The sequence below is a fragment of the Triticum dicoccoides genome, chromosome 6B, assembly GCF_002162155.2.
Source record: "Triticum dicoccoides isolate Atlit2015 ecotype Zavitan chromosome 6B, WEW_v2.0, whole genome shotgun sequence".
NCBI lineage: Eukaryota > Viridiplantae > Streptophyta > Magnoliopsida > Poales > Poaceae > Triticum > Triticum dicoccoides.
Genome location: NC_041391.1, coordinates 153,553,202 through 153,566,335, shown reverse-complemented (window position 1 = coordinate 153,566,335; position 13,134 = coordinate 153,553,202). Strand labels below are relative to the sequence as shown.

Sequence of the window (13,134 nt, the reverse complement as noted above, 5' to 3'; positions counted from 1 at the left end):
TTGATCATTTGAAGATTGTTTTTAGGGACATTTGAAGATTGTTAATTCGCGGGTCACATGATATATGCGGTCAGTTTTTTTTATGAGGGAATGTCATCACAGCGGATTAGATTGATTTGGGGAAAAAGATACATCGTCAGCCAGTACATCAACTAAGAACTCAGGTGGGTCTGCCGTCCACACAATCGTTTGAGCATCAACCACCATACTAGCTATCACATGAGCTGCCAAATTTGCTTCTTTAGGACAATGAGCAAAAGCAACCGAAGTAAAATCGAACATAAAAAAGTACACTCTTCATAAGTCGCCGCGGCAGGTCCGATAGAGTTTCCCCTTTGTTGCATAGTCTCTACCACTTCCATGCATTCCTGACCCAACAAGTAGTTCAGAGCATCACATTTGGCCAGCAAGAATCAATCCATTTAGGAGAGCTCTAGCTTCAGCTCCAGCTAGATCATCCACAAAAGGAACCCCCGAGGCGCTAGCTGCAATGAACCTAACCATTTCATCCCCAATGATTAGCAAAATACAAATCTATACCTCATAATAAATGGGCTATTGCTTCTGGCAGTACGTCACGGAAATTGTTTTCAAAATTATAAAATATTACCCACCAACACTACTATAGGTGATAAAAAATGTTTCACACATGGGAATCCCTCGCCTTGGGCGGCCCATGCAGTAGGGACCTCCTATATTACGCTCTGTGCGTTGGGAAAAGACCCAGCACCTGTTTGGGCTGTCCATGTCCGTGCGGCCTGTTTTCAAAATTTTGTTTTTATTTATTCCTTTTCTTTTTTATTTTTCTACTTTAAATAATTTGGGACTTAAAAAAAGTTCCATTTTTTTTCAAAAATAGAATTTGGAGATAAAATGTTTAGAAAATCATAAAATGTTGTGGATTAAAAAAATATTTGCAATTTTGTAAAAAAATGTGTTACTTATTCAAAATATCTTCAAAATTTTGAAAAAAAATCGAAAAAAAAGAATATTCATGATTTTTTTAAAAATGTATGTGTATTATAAAACGTTAACGAAATTGAGCAAAACTTTGCCAATTCAAAAAATGTTCATGAACGGAAAAATATCCTAAAAATTTAAAAACTGTTTGTGACTTACAAAATAGTTTATTCATTCATGAAATGTTTGCTGATTCAAAAATGATCCTGCATTTAGAAAATGCTCATTAAATAGAAAAATCGTGAATTTCAAAAAAGTTCCACCTGTTTCCAAAAAAAAAAATTCATTCTAGAAATGTTAGCCAATTCAAGAAAATTGTTTTAACTTTTTTGAAGTTTGCAAATACTATAGAATATTCATCAATTCAAAAAATGTTCTTGCTTTTAGGAAAAAAATGAGAATTTGTAAAAGTGTTCATGAATTTAATAAATGTTCACAATTCCAAATATGTGCACGAGTTTAAAACAATGTTCACGATTTCAAAAAGTGTTCATGATTTCACGAAATTGAGAGTGATAATGTATCTCGGTGATGCAACAAAATGTGATCATTATGATTCTTTTTTTTCTCTCTCGTTGCAATACACGGACCCTTTTGCTAGTAATTTGAAAACAGTTTGTTTATACCCCGCAAAAAAAACAGTTTGTTTATGCTCCCAGTACAAAGCATGGGCAATTATCCGGTAACTTAAAAAAAAAACTGTTTCTAGCACTGGTCGGACTCTTTCTCCTGTCAGAAACCGTACCCATCACGAAATCCACCCGGCCGCCCCTCGACCGCTATAAATAAAAGCCGCACGCCCGCCTTGGATCCTCTCCTCACAGCGCCCGCCGCCATCGCCTGCAGCCTCCTGCTCGAGTTCCCCCAGCCGGCGCCGAAGCCCTAGGTAAGTAACCTCGTTCTGTATTTTTGGTCACGGTAGACCCGAGCGGGATGGCCCTGCTACCTAGATATTCCTTTTTTGTTTTGTTATTAAATCTAGCGATTGTTGCTGTGGACTGGGCATGAGCTAGGGTTTCGTTGGGTGTCCTCGTATATATAGAGAGAAAAAAAATCTTAGTATCGTCGACTACTGTGTCTGTTGAGCTGGACCTGATCCGGCGTAGGTATTATTTGTTTTTCATGAGGAACAATTTGATCTCCACGGTTGTAGCCCTGGAAGCGATTCAGCGTTCGTAGCGTATATTTGATTCCGTGCTGCTAGTTTTGGTTTATTGCTTGAGATCATAGATTAAATAAATATTGTTCAGTCCACGCATAGATCATATCTAGTACTAGTAGCAGACTAGACCTATCTGGTCATTTAGGGACCTAGAGCAGAAGTGAAAGGTGCAGTTTTGTTCAGTCCAATAGGCTATATTCAGTTCAGTTTTTCATGAGGGATAAGCTTCTCTCCCCTCACTTGCCACTGCTCAAAGTCAGCTCAAAGGCGGCTCTTGCTTCCGAATTTGCACACGGCTGATAGTATCAGAAGAGCTTGAGTCAAGATGGCACTGCAGAACATTGGCGCTTCGAACAAGGATGACGCCTTCTACAGGTACAAGATGCCCAAAATGCTAACCAAGATAGAAGGCCATGGTAATGGCATCAAGACAAACATCGTGAACATGGTTGACATAGCGAAAGCACTTGCCAGGCCAGCTTCCTACACAACAAAGTACTTTAGCTGCAAGCTTGGGGCGCAGTATAAATTTGATGACAAGACAGGAGTTTCCATAGTCAATGGTGCCCATGACACTGCAAAGCTGGCTGGCCTTCTTGAGAACTTCATCAACAAGTATGTTCAGTGCTATAAGTGTGGCAACCCTGAAACAGAGGTTGTCATCTCGGAGAAACAGACGCTGTCTCTGAAATGTGCTGCCTGTGGCTTCATCTCGGATGTTGACATGAGGGACAAGCTCGCTACATTCATCGTGAAGAACCCACCAGAGCAGAAGAAGGGAGGCAAGGACAAGAAAGCTATGCGAAGGGCTGAGAAGGAGCGACTCAAGGAAGGTCAGGCTGCTGATGAGGAGATGAAGAAACTCAAGAAGGATGGGAAGAAGAAAGGTGCTGCATCCAAGGACAGCACTGCAAAACGTGTTGCTGCAAAGAAAAATGCTACCACTGATGGTTCTGATGAAGAACATGCAATCTCGCCAACTTACAGTCAAGGTGCTCACTTTGCGGCTGCTGCAGACGACGACGACGACGATGATGACGTGGAGTGGCAGACTGACACGTCAGCAGAGGCTGCGAGAAAGCGCATGGAGGAGCAGCTGAGTGCGGCGACTGCCGAGATGGTCATGCTTGCCACCGAAAAGGCAGAGAAGAAGAAGAGGAAGAAACAGGCCAAAATGACTCCATATGATGAACTGGTCGAGGAGATCAAGGCCAGCTTGGGCAATGCCGCCACTCCTGCTCAGATCAAGGCTGTGCTGTCCTCCTCAACCCTCCCCGCCAAGGACGCGATGCACGCCCTCTTTGAGGCGCTCTTCCACGGTGCGGGCAAGGGGTTTGCAAAGGACGTCAAGAAGAACAATGACTACCTTGCTGCTGCCGTGCCTGATGAAGGGGCCCAGATGCTGCTGCTCCAGGCCATCGAGGCGTTCTGCGGCAAGTGCAGCGCCGAGGCCCTGAAGGAGGTGCCGGTGGTCCTGAAATGCCTGTATGACGGCGACGTCCTCGAGGAAGAAGCCATTGTCCAGTGGTACGTTGAAGCTGTTGCTGCCGGCAAGGACTCCCAGGTTGTGAAGAATGCCAGGCCGTTTGTGGTCTGGCTCCAGGTCGCCGAAGCGGACGAGGAGTGAAGAGGCCGTGCCCGTTTGATCCCGTTTATACGCTTTCTTTTTCTACCGCCTACTTGCTTTAGGTATCTTTTGATTGTGTTTGAATTTTCCATTTTTTGGATCAGTATTTTAAGTGTCAGACGTTAAAACACTTGTTGTCATCATTGATTCAGTGTTGAGTCGGTTAAAATATTTCTTATAACAAATTATGTCTTTTGATAGTGCTTGAAGTGTCCATTTTTGGACCAGTATTTTAAGTGACAGTCGTATGCCTCGTTTGCTGCATCCGCTGTGTCCTGTTTTCAACTGTTTCTTATAAAAAATTATTCAGAATTTGTAGTTGCCCTTGTTTTCCAAAATTATGCTTGCATTTACAGTTGTAACAATGGTGCCGTTTACTCTGCTGTTGCTAAGGGCATGTACAATGGTTGATAAGATAGTCTTATCTTAAGTTTTGCATGTAAATTAAAGATGACAAAAAAACATGTTTATAATGGGTCATCTCTTAGCCTTATCTTCAATAATTAGTTGTTCCTAAAAATATGGTGAGACAAATTGTGCTAAGAGATATCTCTTGTCTTCTCTTAAATAAGAGAAGACAAACCTTCTCTTATGATTTCTCTCTCCTCCACCTCATCATTTATCCTACATGGCACCCTTAAGATAGAACCATTGTACATGCCCTAAATGTAGTAAATAAGTTGTTGAACATTTGTAAGAGCATCTTCAATAGATGGTCCAAAATTTGACGGTCTAAAACAGAAGATGTAATATGGACTGCCATATGGTGCGTTTTGGAGCTCCAAAAAATGCGCAACTCCAACAAATGATCCAAATTGGAGATGTAAAAAAAAGAGCAACTCCAATAAATGATCGAAAATGAAGATTAAAACGACCAACTACTACTTCATCTCAATATAGTTCAAACATGAAATTCAACATAGTTTCATACACAAATTCAACTACTACTACTACTAGATGAAACTACTCCTTGTCGTTCGAGCTGCAGAACTGCTTCCAGAACTCGTCCTTGGTCGGGTCATCGCACCCCTCGTCCTCCTCCTCGGAGTCACCCCAGTCCTCATCCAACAACTCGATAGGGATCACAGTCGAGGGGCCGGCCTCGTCCTCCTCCTATACCCCCTTCTTTTTCGCCTCGATGTCGCGCTTCTAGTAGTGCTCCAGCTCGGCCTGGACGTACTGCGGATGCTCTCGCGCAAACCGAGCCATCGCTGCCTCATCGTTCTTGCCGGGAGTGATGACAACCGCCAGTCTCTTCTTTGCCTTCTTCGCTGGCATCTCCTCCATCCGGATGCCCTGCGTCACGAGCCACTCCGCCACCGCCTGGGACTCGATCTGCGGGAAGTTGAGGTCCGTCTTCGGCCGTCCGGCACACCACACCGCCACGTCTTAGGCACGCACGGCATCATCGGCGGTCGGATACGTGCCGAGCTACCAACGCTGCCCTTCGTCAGAGAACTCCACTCCGAACTTCCCGGAGTGCTTCTCCCTCACGCCGAAGAAACCGGACTTGCCCTTCGGCGTCTTCTTCAGCGTCATCAGGGAGCAAGCGGCGGACGGACCGGAGGCGGAGGCAGCCGGAGAGGAGGCAGACGGAGCGGCGGCAGGCGGCGACCCAGGCGGGGTGGAATCAGCGGTGGGGGTCTGGATCTACGGTGGCGCGACGTCGGAGAGCTGTGGCGGGGCGGCGGCCGAGCGGGGAGCTGCGGCGGCGGGCGGGCAGAAGGGAATGAAGTGGCAGTTGGGCGTTTGGCGGGCGGCCGCGGTTTTGGACCAGTTGCATCTCGTGATGTAAATTTGCATCACAAAGTTTTCAATTTTACATCACCGGAAGGCCGCGGTCCAATTTTTTTTACATATGTACCGTCTGTTGGAGCAGCGTTTTTTGCCCCAAATGGTCCAAAACTTAGGTATTTTTACATTTGGACCATCTATTGGAGATGCTCTAAGTAGACCACAAGTGTTGTGTGGTGATGTCACTTGTGTAACCTGTATTAGTTCCGAGAGCAGAAAAGAGAAGTATTCCCTCCATCCAATCCAATAATATAAGACCGCTTTTGACAAACTTGACGAGCCTAGCATTAGCATGTACAGACATGGTCTCAGAATACTAGCGACCAAAAGATCGAACATGAGTCATATAGTAGATATGATCAACATAAAGATGTTCACCATTAAAGACTACACTCTAAAAAAGCTCTTATATTATGGAACGGAAAAAGTACATCTTTTGTTATAACCAAAATAAATAAATACTACACTGTAGCACCGTGAATCTCCTTGTTTCACATTCATCATCTCCTTGTCCTCTGTAGAGCAGGAAAGACGAGTACAAGGCAGACTGACCGACACACAAGTAATAAAATAGCCATCGTCCCCTTGTTTTCGGTGCCACCCAACCTTCCACTACCACCTCGCGCGTAAGCTGCCACTCGCACGCATCGACAGGGGCGGAGCCAGGATTTGAGCATGGGGGGTGAAGATGGCAACAACAATACATGGCACAAAAGATATAAAATAGCACGTAAATATACCATATGGTTTGTTTTCAGTTTTAGCTTATTCGGAAGTTTTACTTTGTGCCACAATATTTTGAGTAGGACTTTGCATTCCAATCAAGTAGAACACCTCCTCAATCAGATTAAAAATTTGGTACTAGAGTGATGCTTAATTATTTTCTCTTTATTCTTGAAGCATAACAAACTTCAAAATAATAAATAGACTTCTAACCGGTCTTTTAGATTTTGTGTTATGCGATTCCATGTTAATAGCCCATTACAAGTGGCAACTTAATGCTACGTTGTTCTAAAAAACTAAAGGGTACGTGATACTTAGTCCCCGCTGGATTCTGCTGGTGGTTAAGCTGTCGCTCATGTTCAGTCAAGACAGACTTAGATTCAGTTAACAGACGGACTAGATCAAGTGCAATTATGAAGATCCAATGGCCCACATTCGCTCGCCTACTTACTACTCCCTCCGTTCCTAAATATAAATCTTTCTAGAGATTTCACTATGAACTACATACAGATGTATATAGACATAGTTTAGAGTGTAGATTCACTCATTTTACTTCGTATGTAGTCTATATTGAAATCCCTAAAAAGACTTATATTTAAGAATGGAGGGAGTATATCGTGTCACCGTCCCTTTTGTACTGCATTTTTTCTACCGTTGTCGGGCTATATAAAAGCCGGCACCGTGGGGTTGTATCCTCATCATTACTTTGACAGATAGACTGTAAGGGATCCCCCTAGGTATACTTGGCCATGGGCAGCCCGGCCCGGACGGCCCGACCCGACCTTGCCCACGGACCAGGCCTAGGCCTAGATTTTGAGCCCGATGGACGGGCCATGCCCGTCGTATTTGCAGTTTAACAAAGAGGCCCGGCCCGAGGCCCGACGGGCTTTTTGCGTGATGGGCCGGGCTTGGGCCTGATTTTTAGGCCCGACGGTCGGGCCGGGCTGGGGCCTAGGTTTTCCATGTCGTGCTTTGGTAGGCCCGGCCCGAGGGATGGCCAGGTATACCCCTAAGAGCATTGATACGTTCATTTTGCATCATGTTTTTATATTGATATTTATCGCATTATGGGCTGTTATTACACATTATATCACAATACTTATGCCTTTTCTCTGAAGAATGCAGACGGCTGGAATTCTGGACTTGAAAATGAGCAAATATTAAAGACATATTCTGCACAACTTCAAAAGTCCTGAAACTTCACGGAGATCAGTTTTGGAATAAATAAAAAATATTAGGCAAAAAAAAGCACCAGAGGGGGGCCACCAGCCAGCCACAAGGGTGGAGGGCGCGCCCTACCCCCTGGGCGCGCCCCCTATCTTGTGGGCCCCCTGGCGGGAGCCCGACGCCCATCTTCTGCTATATGGTGTCTTTTGCCCTGAAAAAAAAATAGGATAGAAGCGTTCGGGACGAAGCGCCGCCGTCTCGAGGCGGAACCTGGGCAGGACCAATCTAGGGCTCCAGCGAAGCTGTTCTGTCGGGGAAACATCCCTCCTGAAGGGGAAAATCATCGCCATCGTCATCACCATCGATCCTCTCATTGAGAGGGGGTCAATATCCATCAACATCTTCATCAGCACCATCTCCTCTCAAACCCTAATTCATCTCTTGTATCCGATCTTTGTCTCAAAACCTCAGATTGGCACCTGTGGGTTGCTAGTAGTGTTGATTACTCCTTGTAGCTGATGCTAGTTGGTTTATCCAGCGGAAGATTATATTTTTAGATCCTTAATGATAATTAATACTCCTCTGATTATGAACATGAATATGCTTTGTGAGTAGTTACGTTTGTTTCTGAGGACATGGGAGAAGTCTTGTTATAAGTAATCATGTGAATTTGATATTCGTTCAATATTTGGATGAGATGTATGTTGTCCCTCCTCTAGTGGTGCTATGTGAACGTCGACTACATGATATTTCATCATGATTTGGGACTAGGGAAAGGCATTGGGAAGTAATAGGTAGATGATGGGTTGCTAGAGTGACAGAAGATTAAATCCTAGTTTATGCGTTGCTTTGTAAGGGGCTGATTTGGATCCATATGTTTCATGCTATGGTTAGGTTTACCTTAATTCTTCTTCCATAGTTGCGGATGCTTGCGAGAGGGGTTAATCATAAGTGGGAGGCTTGTCCAAGGTAGGTAAGCACCCAAGCACCGGTCCACCCATATATCAAATTATTAAATTAACAAACGCGAATCATATGAGCATGATGAAAACTAGCTTTACAATAATTCTCATGTGTCCTCGATAGCACTTTGATTTATATAAGAGTTCGTCCAGGCTTGTCCTTTGCTACAAAAAGAATTGGGCCACCTTGCTGCACCTTGTTTACTTTTGTTACTTGTTACCCGTTATGAATTATCTTATCACACAACTATCTGTTACCGATAACTTCAATGCCTCCAGAGAATACCTTGGTGAAAATTGTTTGTCATTTCCTTCTGCTCTTCGATGGGTTCGACACTCTTACTTATCGAAAGGACTATGATATATCCCCTATACTTGTGGGTCATCAAGACTCTTTTCTGGCGTCGTTGCCGGGGAGTGAAGCGTCTTTCGTAAGTGAAATTTGGTAAGAAAACATTTATATAGTATGCTGAAATTTACTATCACTTGTTACTATGGAAAATAATCCTTTGAGAGCTTGTTAGGGGTATCTTCACCTCGACCGGAAGAGCAAAAAGTTGCTCCTCAATCTACTGCACCTACTGAAAATATTTATTTTGAAATTCCTTCGGGTATGATAGAGAAACTGCTAGCTAATCCTTATACAGGAGATGGAACATTACATCATGATATGCACCTAATCTATATGGATGAAGTTTGTGGATTATTTAAGCTTGCAGGTATGCCTGAGTATGCTGTCAAGAAGAAGATCTTCCCTTTATATTTGAAGGAAAATGCATTGACATGGTATAGGCTATGTGATGATATTGTATCATGGAACTACAAACAATTGAAATTGAAATTTTATCAGAAGTTTTATCCTATGCATCTGGTTCATCGTGATCAAAATTATAATTATATATATATATATATATATATAGGGTTGCTAAACTAAGCCCGAGCGCATATTTCCTATTCTGCGCTCCGGTCTAACAACGCGCACCCAAGGAGCCGATAAAACAGCGCACACACCATGGTACAGCCGAACCAGCGCTCCCACTAAACATAGTAACCACCTCCATCCATTTACTACCAGTGGAAAATCAATGGTAAAAAAAATGAAATTCGTGGTAAGAGACACGTGGTTAGTCTGCACACACCACTCCTATTCCTAGTTCTGCCAACTACTAAAAATAATAGAAAAACATGGTAACGACGGTGAAGATATTACTGCTAATTAGCCCACACGAATCCCACTATCATACGTAACTTTCATCGAAAGCATAGTAATGAAGGAGAAAAAGTCTGCTCATATTCTTTTGTATGGATAGTTGATTTGCTAAACAATTTTTTTTTGGCCTTTGCTTCATAGTCTGTTAATATGCAAAAATATAAAAAATCTCTGCTTCATATGGATTTTCCACATACAACTCATGCATTAGTTGAGTAGCCAATAGTAATTAGTTCACAAAAGATGTAGTAACTGAATTACCACCCTTTGTTTGCACCTTTGAGTAGCTAATATAATTAACTCATATAGGATGTAGTAAATGTATTACCGTCCTTTTTCACATTTCTCTAGTTCCCCAAGTAACCACTGTAGCACACATGAGGAGTCTTTACCCCTCGTTACTATGTTTCTGGTGGAACGCTGGAGAGCATTCATATGCGCAAATTACAAAAGCAAGATACGAGCAGTAAACTATTTACTATTGTTAGCATATTTCCCACTCCTTTTACGACTGGAGGGTTGGAACCATGCATTAGTTTGCTGATTTGTCGGAGTGGTGCACGCAGACCCATCACATGCTCCCTTTTTACTAGATTTCTTGTCGGATTACTATGTTCAACGAAGCTTTTACGGTCAAGTGGAAGGAGCGTTGGTTTCATTGGCATGCCGGTGTGCGTGCAGTTCGGCCGGAGCGCGGAATAAAACAAATGCACTCAGGCTTAATTTAGCGCAGCCGTATATATAGGAGTAAAATTTTTTACAATAGCTTGTCACAGAACTAGTTAAGGTTTTCGACGGTGTAAAAGTACTCAAAAATCCTGAAAAAAATACTGAACCAACACACCTATAATATAACATGATCCAACGGATGGATTGAAAAAATATGACTGCATGTGTTCTGGACAAAAAGAACAAATATTTCAATATATATTGATCCTGCAGTGTGCTGAAATACTTGTTTTTTCGCTGAGGACACATAAATGCAAATTTTCACAATCACACCGTTGGATCATCTTATTATATTAGAGTGAGGCTCCCCTATTTATTTCATACTTTTTACTTACTTTTAAACCGTTAAATGTTTAGCAAACCTTAACTAGTTCTGTGGCAAGCTATGATAGACATAGTTTTACCTACATATAAGAGTACGATTTTCTATAATAGCTTGCCACAGAACTAGTTAAGGTTCCTGAAAAAATACTGAACCAACACACCTATATATAGGTAACACCCTTAAGACCTTATTCTGATAACACCGAAGCCTTATTCTGCTAACACCCGACACACAGCGAGCCAATCAACCCACCCCCACTGCTCCCACTCCCACGATTCCTCGTGCCCACCAACCCATCTCCTCCCACCTTCTTCCCCTTCCACACCGCAGCACCTCCCTCCCTCCACCGCACCACCTCCTTCCTCCGTCGCCGCACCACCTCCCTCCACGCGCTGCCGAGGGGCCCAAGCCACCGAGCTTCCACAACCTGCTCCGGCTTCCTCCCAGAGCCACCGGCCCACCCCTCCACCTCCTTCCTTTGAACTAGAGCATACAAGCGCCCCTCCCGGTGATGCGCGGCCGTGCAGATCCCGTGCCCGCCGACGAGCCTCTGAACCCGCGCCGCCCGGCGTCGGGCCCTGGCTACCAACCCCTGCAACTCTGCACCCACCTCCATCTCAGCCCCCACCTCCCTCGCTGCCTCGGCCCCGCCCCTCTGTGGCCTATGAACCGCACGCTCCTCCCCTCCCTGCTCGCCCCCGGCGCCCTCATGGCCTTCCCTTCCTCCCGTCTCTCCCATTCCTCAGCGCAGATTCAACCGCCGGAGATGGGGCGCGCGACGGCGGCCGGATCCACACACACCCGCCCCGGCGACCTCCTCCGCGGGACCGACCTCATCCCCCGGGCTCCTCCCACCGGCATCCACCGCAGCACCGACCTCCTCCGCGTCCCCCTGCTGCAGTTCACTTGAGACTAAATCAGCCCCTCCTCCACTTGCAGCCCAGACGCCCCGGACTTGCAGTGCGCGGGGCACGCGATGCGGTTCAGCGCGCCTGGCTGTGCACTTGATGGCTCCGACGACATTGTGCAGTACGGAAGGGCGTCGCGTGGAGTTTTGGCTATGCTTCGCTGTGCAGATGGGAACGCAAATTTGGGGCGCTTCTGCAGTTTGGGCTGTGCTCCGATGTGCAGATGGAACGAGCAGAGGAGAAGCCACGCGTGCTAGATGTTGATGGTGGTGGTGGGAACTCGCGTGGATCTCATCGGAGAACGGCGGCCACACGTGCACGGCGGCGGTGAGCAAAGGAAGAGGACTGGAGGCAGGGAGGAAGAAGGTCCTCTCGCGGGTCTACAGCCAACGTCCATCCTGGCGAGGATCCCCTCTCCTCCCACCAGCATGCGGCCCGTCGCCACGGGCTTCCCCGTGCATCCCTCGCGGCAGTCCTCCTCTCTTCTCGCCTTTACTGCGAGCAGTGCAGTGCAGTCCTCGGCGTCGGAAGAACGGCGGCCTACTCCGGCGGCATGGGATGCAATACTTGGGCACGCGATGTGCGGTCCGCAGTGTGAGCCAGTTCAGTCCGTTGGTGCTGCGTGTGTAGTGCCCTTTGGGCGTGTAGTGATTCCATTGCAGTGCCGATGACTCAATTTTGCTATTGATTTTGGTGAATTTAGTGCAGTATAAAATCTCTAACGCAGTTTGATTAACTCCCAGTGCGGTTCGTCGGACGTTTGTGTGTGGCTCGCACTAACCAGCAAGGTGATGAAGACTACCCTGGGTCAACGCTATTCTGCCTCCTCTGTTGCGTGCAGTTTGCTGCCTGCTGCACCGTCGGAGATTGCCTCGCAGTCCATATTTCAAGCCTGTGCAGCTTACAGACTACCTATGTGCGGTGCGGCTATGTGTGCTTGACTGTTTGCACATCAGTCTCTCTCTTATTTCTCTGACACCCGTCCACTTTGTTGGTATGTAGGTGGTACAAAGGCCAGCGAGAAAAGCTCCAACGATGGACATAAATGCAATGGCCAGAGCCACCTCGTAGTGACTTGAATCAATTTAGAAAACAAGCTGCGGTCATCTGTTTTGTCTTCTTTTAAAAAATCTAAGTGCACTGTAGTCATTGTCTTGAGGTTCAGTTGAAAAGAAACTGTAACACATCAGCATGCGGTTTGGTGTTTTTTCTGCAGTTCACTACTCTCATTCGTGTCACTTTGGACTCTGTTTCTTTTTTGCATTTTTGGATGGGAAGCTTCGGTGCACCGAAGTTTCCTATCCGTTGTTCTTGCGGTCAGTTTACCAATTTTTGCAGGAGATGGGGGACAACAAAAAGAGAGAAAAATGAATGTGACTCCGAGATTCCTCTGCTCCGACGGTATAATGTGAATGAATGTGGAATCAGCTACAGTACACCACATTCGACCAAATGGTCCAGATGCGTTTATAAGAAGTTAAAAAAAATAATGGAGTTCACTAAACTCGCCATGTCGTCTTGATGCATTTATAAAAAAAAGTTAGAAAAAGACAAAAATTATGAAATT

The 13,134-nt window shown here is 45.3% G+C and overlaps 2 protein-coding genes across 4 annotated transcripts; both read left to right on the top strand.

Annotated features, from left to right (window-relative positions):
• The first annotated feature begins 1,831 nt into the window (after positions 1-1,831).
• LOC119325122 (eukaryotic translation initiation factor 5-like) lies at positions 1,832-3,987 on the top strand. Its single transcript, XM_037598860.1, has one exon. The coding sequence runs from the start codon at positions 2,448-2,450 to the stop codon at positions 3,747-3,749; it is 1,302 nt and encodes a 433-aa protein (XP_037454757.1). The 5' UTR covers positions 1,832-2,447; the 3' UTR covers positions 3,750-3,987.
• Positions 3,988-10,907: 6,920 nt separating this feature from the next.
• LOC119320030 lies at positions 10,908-12,805 on the top strand. 3 transcript variants are annotated; one of them, XM_037594178.1, is made up of 3 exons: positions 10,908-12,161; positions 12,311-12,488; positions 12,570-12,805. In XM_037594178.1, exons 1-3 carry the CDS (start codon positions 11,825-11,827, stop codon positions 12,610-12,612), a joined length of 558 nt encoding a protein of 185 aa, XP_037450075.1. In that variant the 5' UTR covers positions 10,908-11,824; the 3' UTR covers positions 12,613-12,805. The 3 variants fall into 3 exon arrangements, with proteins under 3 accessions (XP_037450075.1, XP_037450073.1, XP_037450074.1); XM_037594176.1 differs by having other exon boundaries at positions 10,908-12,169; XM_037594177.1 differs by lacking the exon at positions 12,570-12,805 and having other exon boundaries at positions 12,311-12,559.
• The last annotated feature ends 329 nt before the right edge of the window (positions 12,806-13,134 follow it).

What these genes read in the sequence shown, in the direction of transcription:
- LOC119320030 (XM_037594176.1), top strand. Translation starts at nt 11,825, where the DNA reads ATGTTGATGGTGGTGGTGGGAACTCGCGTGGATCTCATCGGAGAACGG. An exon ending in GCGGTCCGCAGTGTGAGCCA is followed by an intron (nt 12,170 to 12,310) that starts GTTCAGTCCGTT and finishes ATTAACTCCCAG; the next exon opens with TGCGGTTCGTCGGACGTTTG. An exon ending in TTACAGACTACCTATGTGCG is followed by an intron (nt 12,489 to 12,569) that starts GTGCGGCTATGT and finishes GTTGGTATGTAG; the next exon opens with GTGGTACAAAGGCCAGCGAG.
- LOC119325122 (XM_037598860.1), top strand. Translation starts at nt 2,448, where the DNA reads ATGGCACTGCAGAACATTGGCGCTTCGAACAAGGATGACGCCTTCTAC.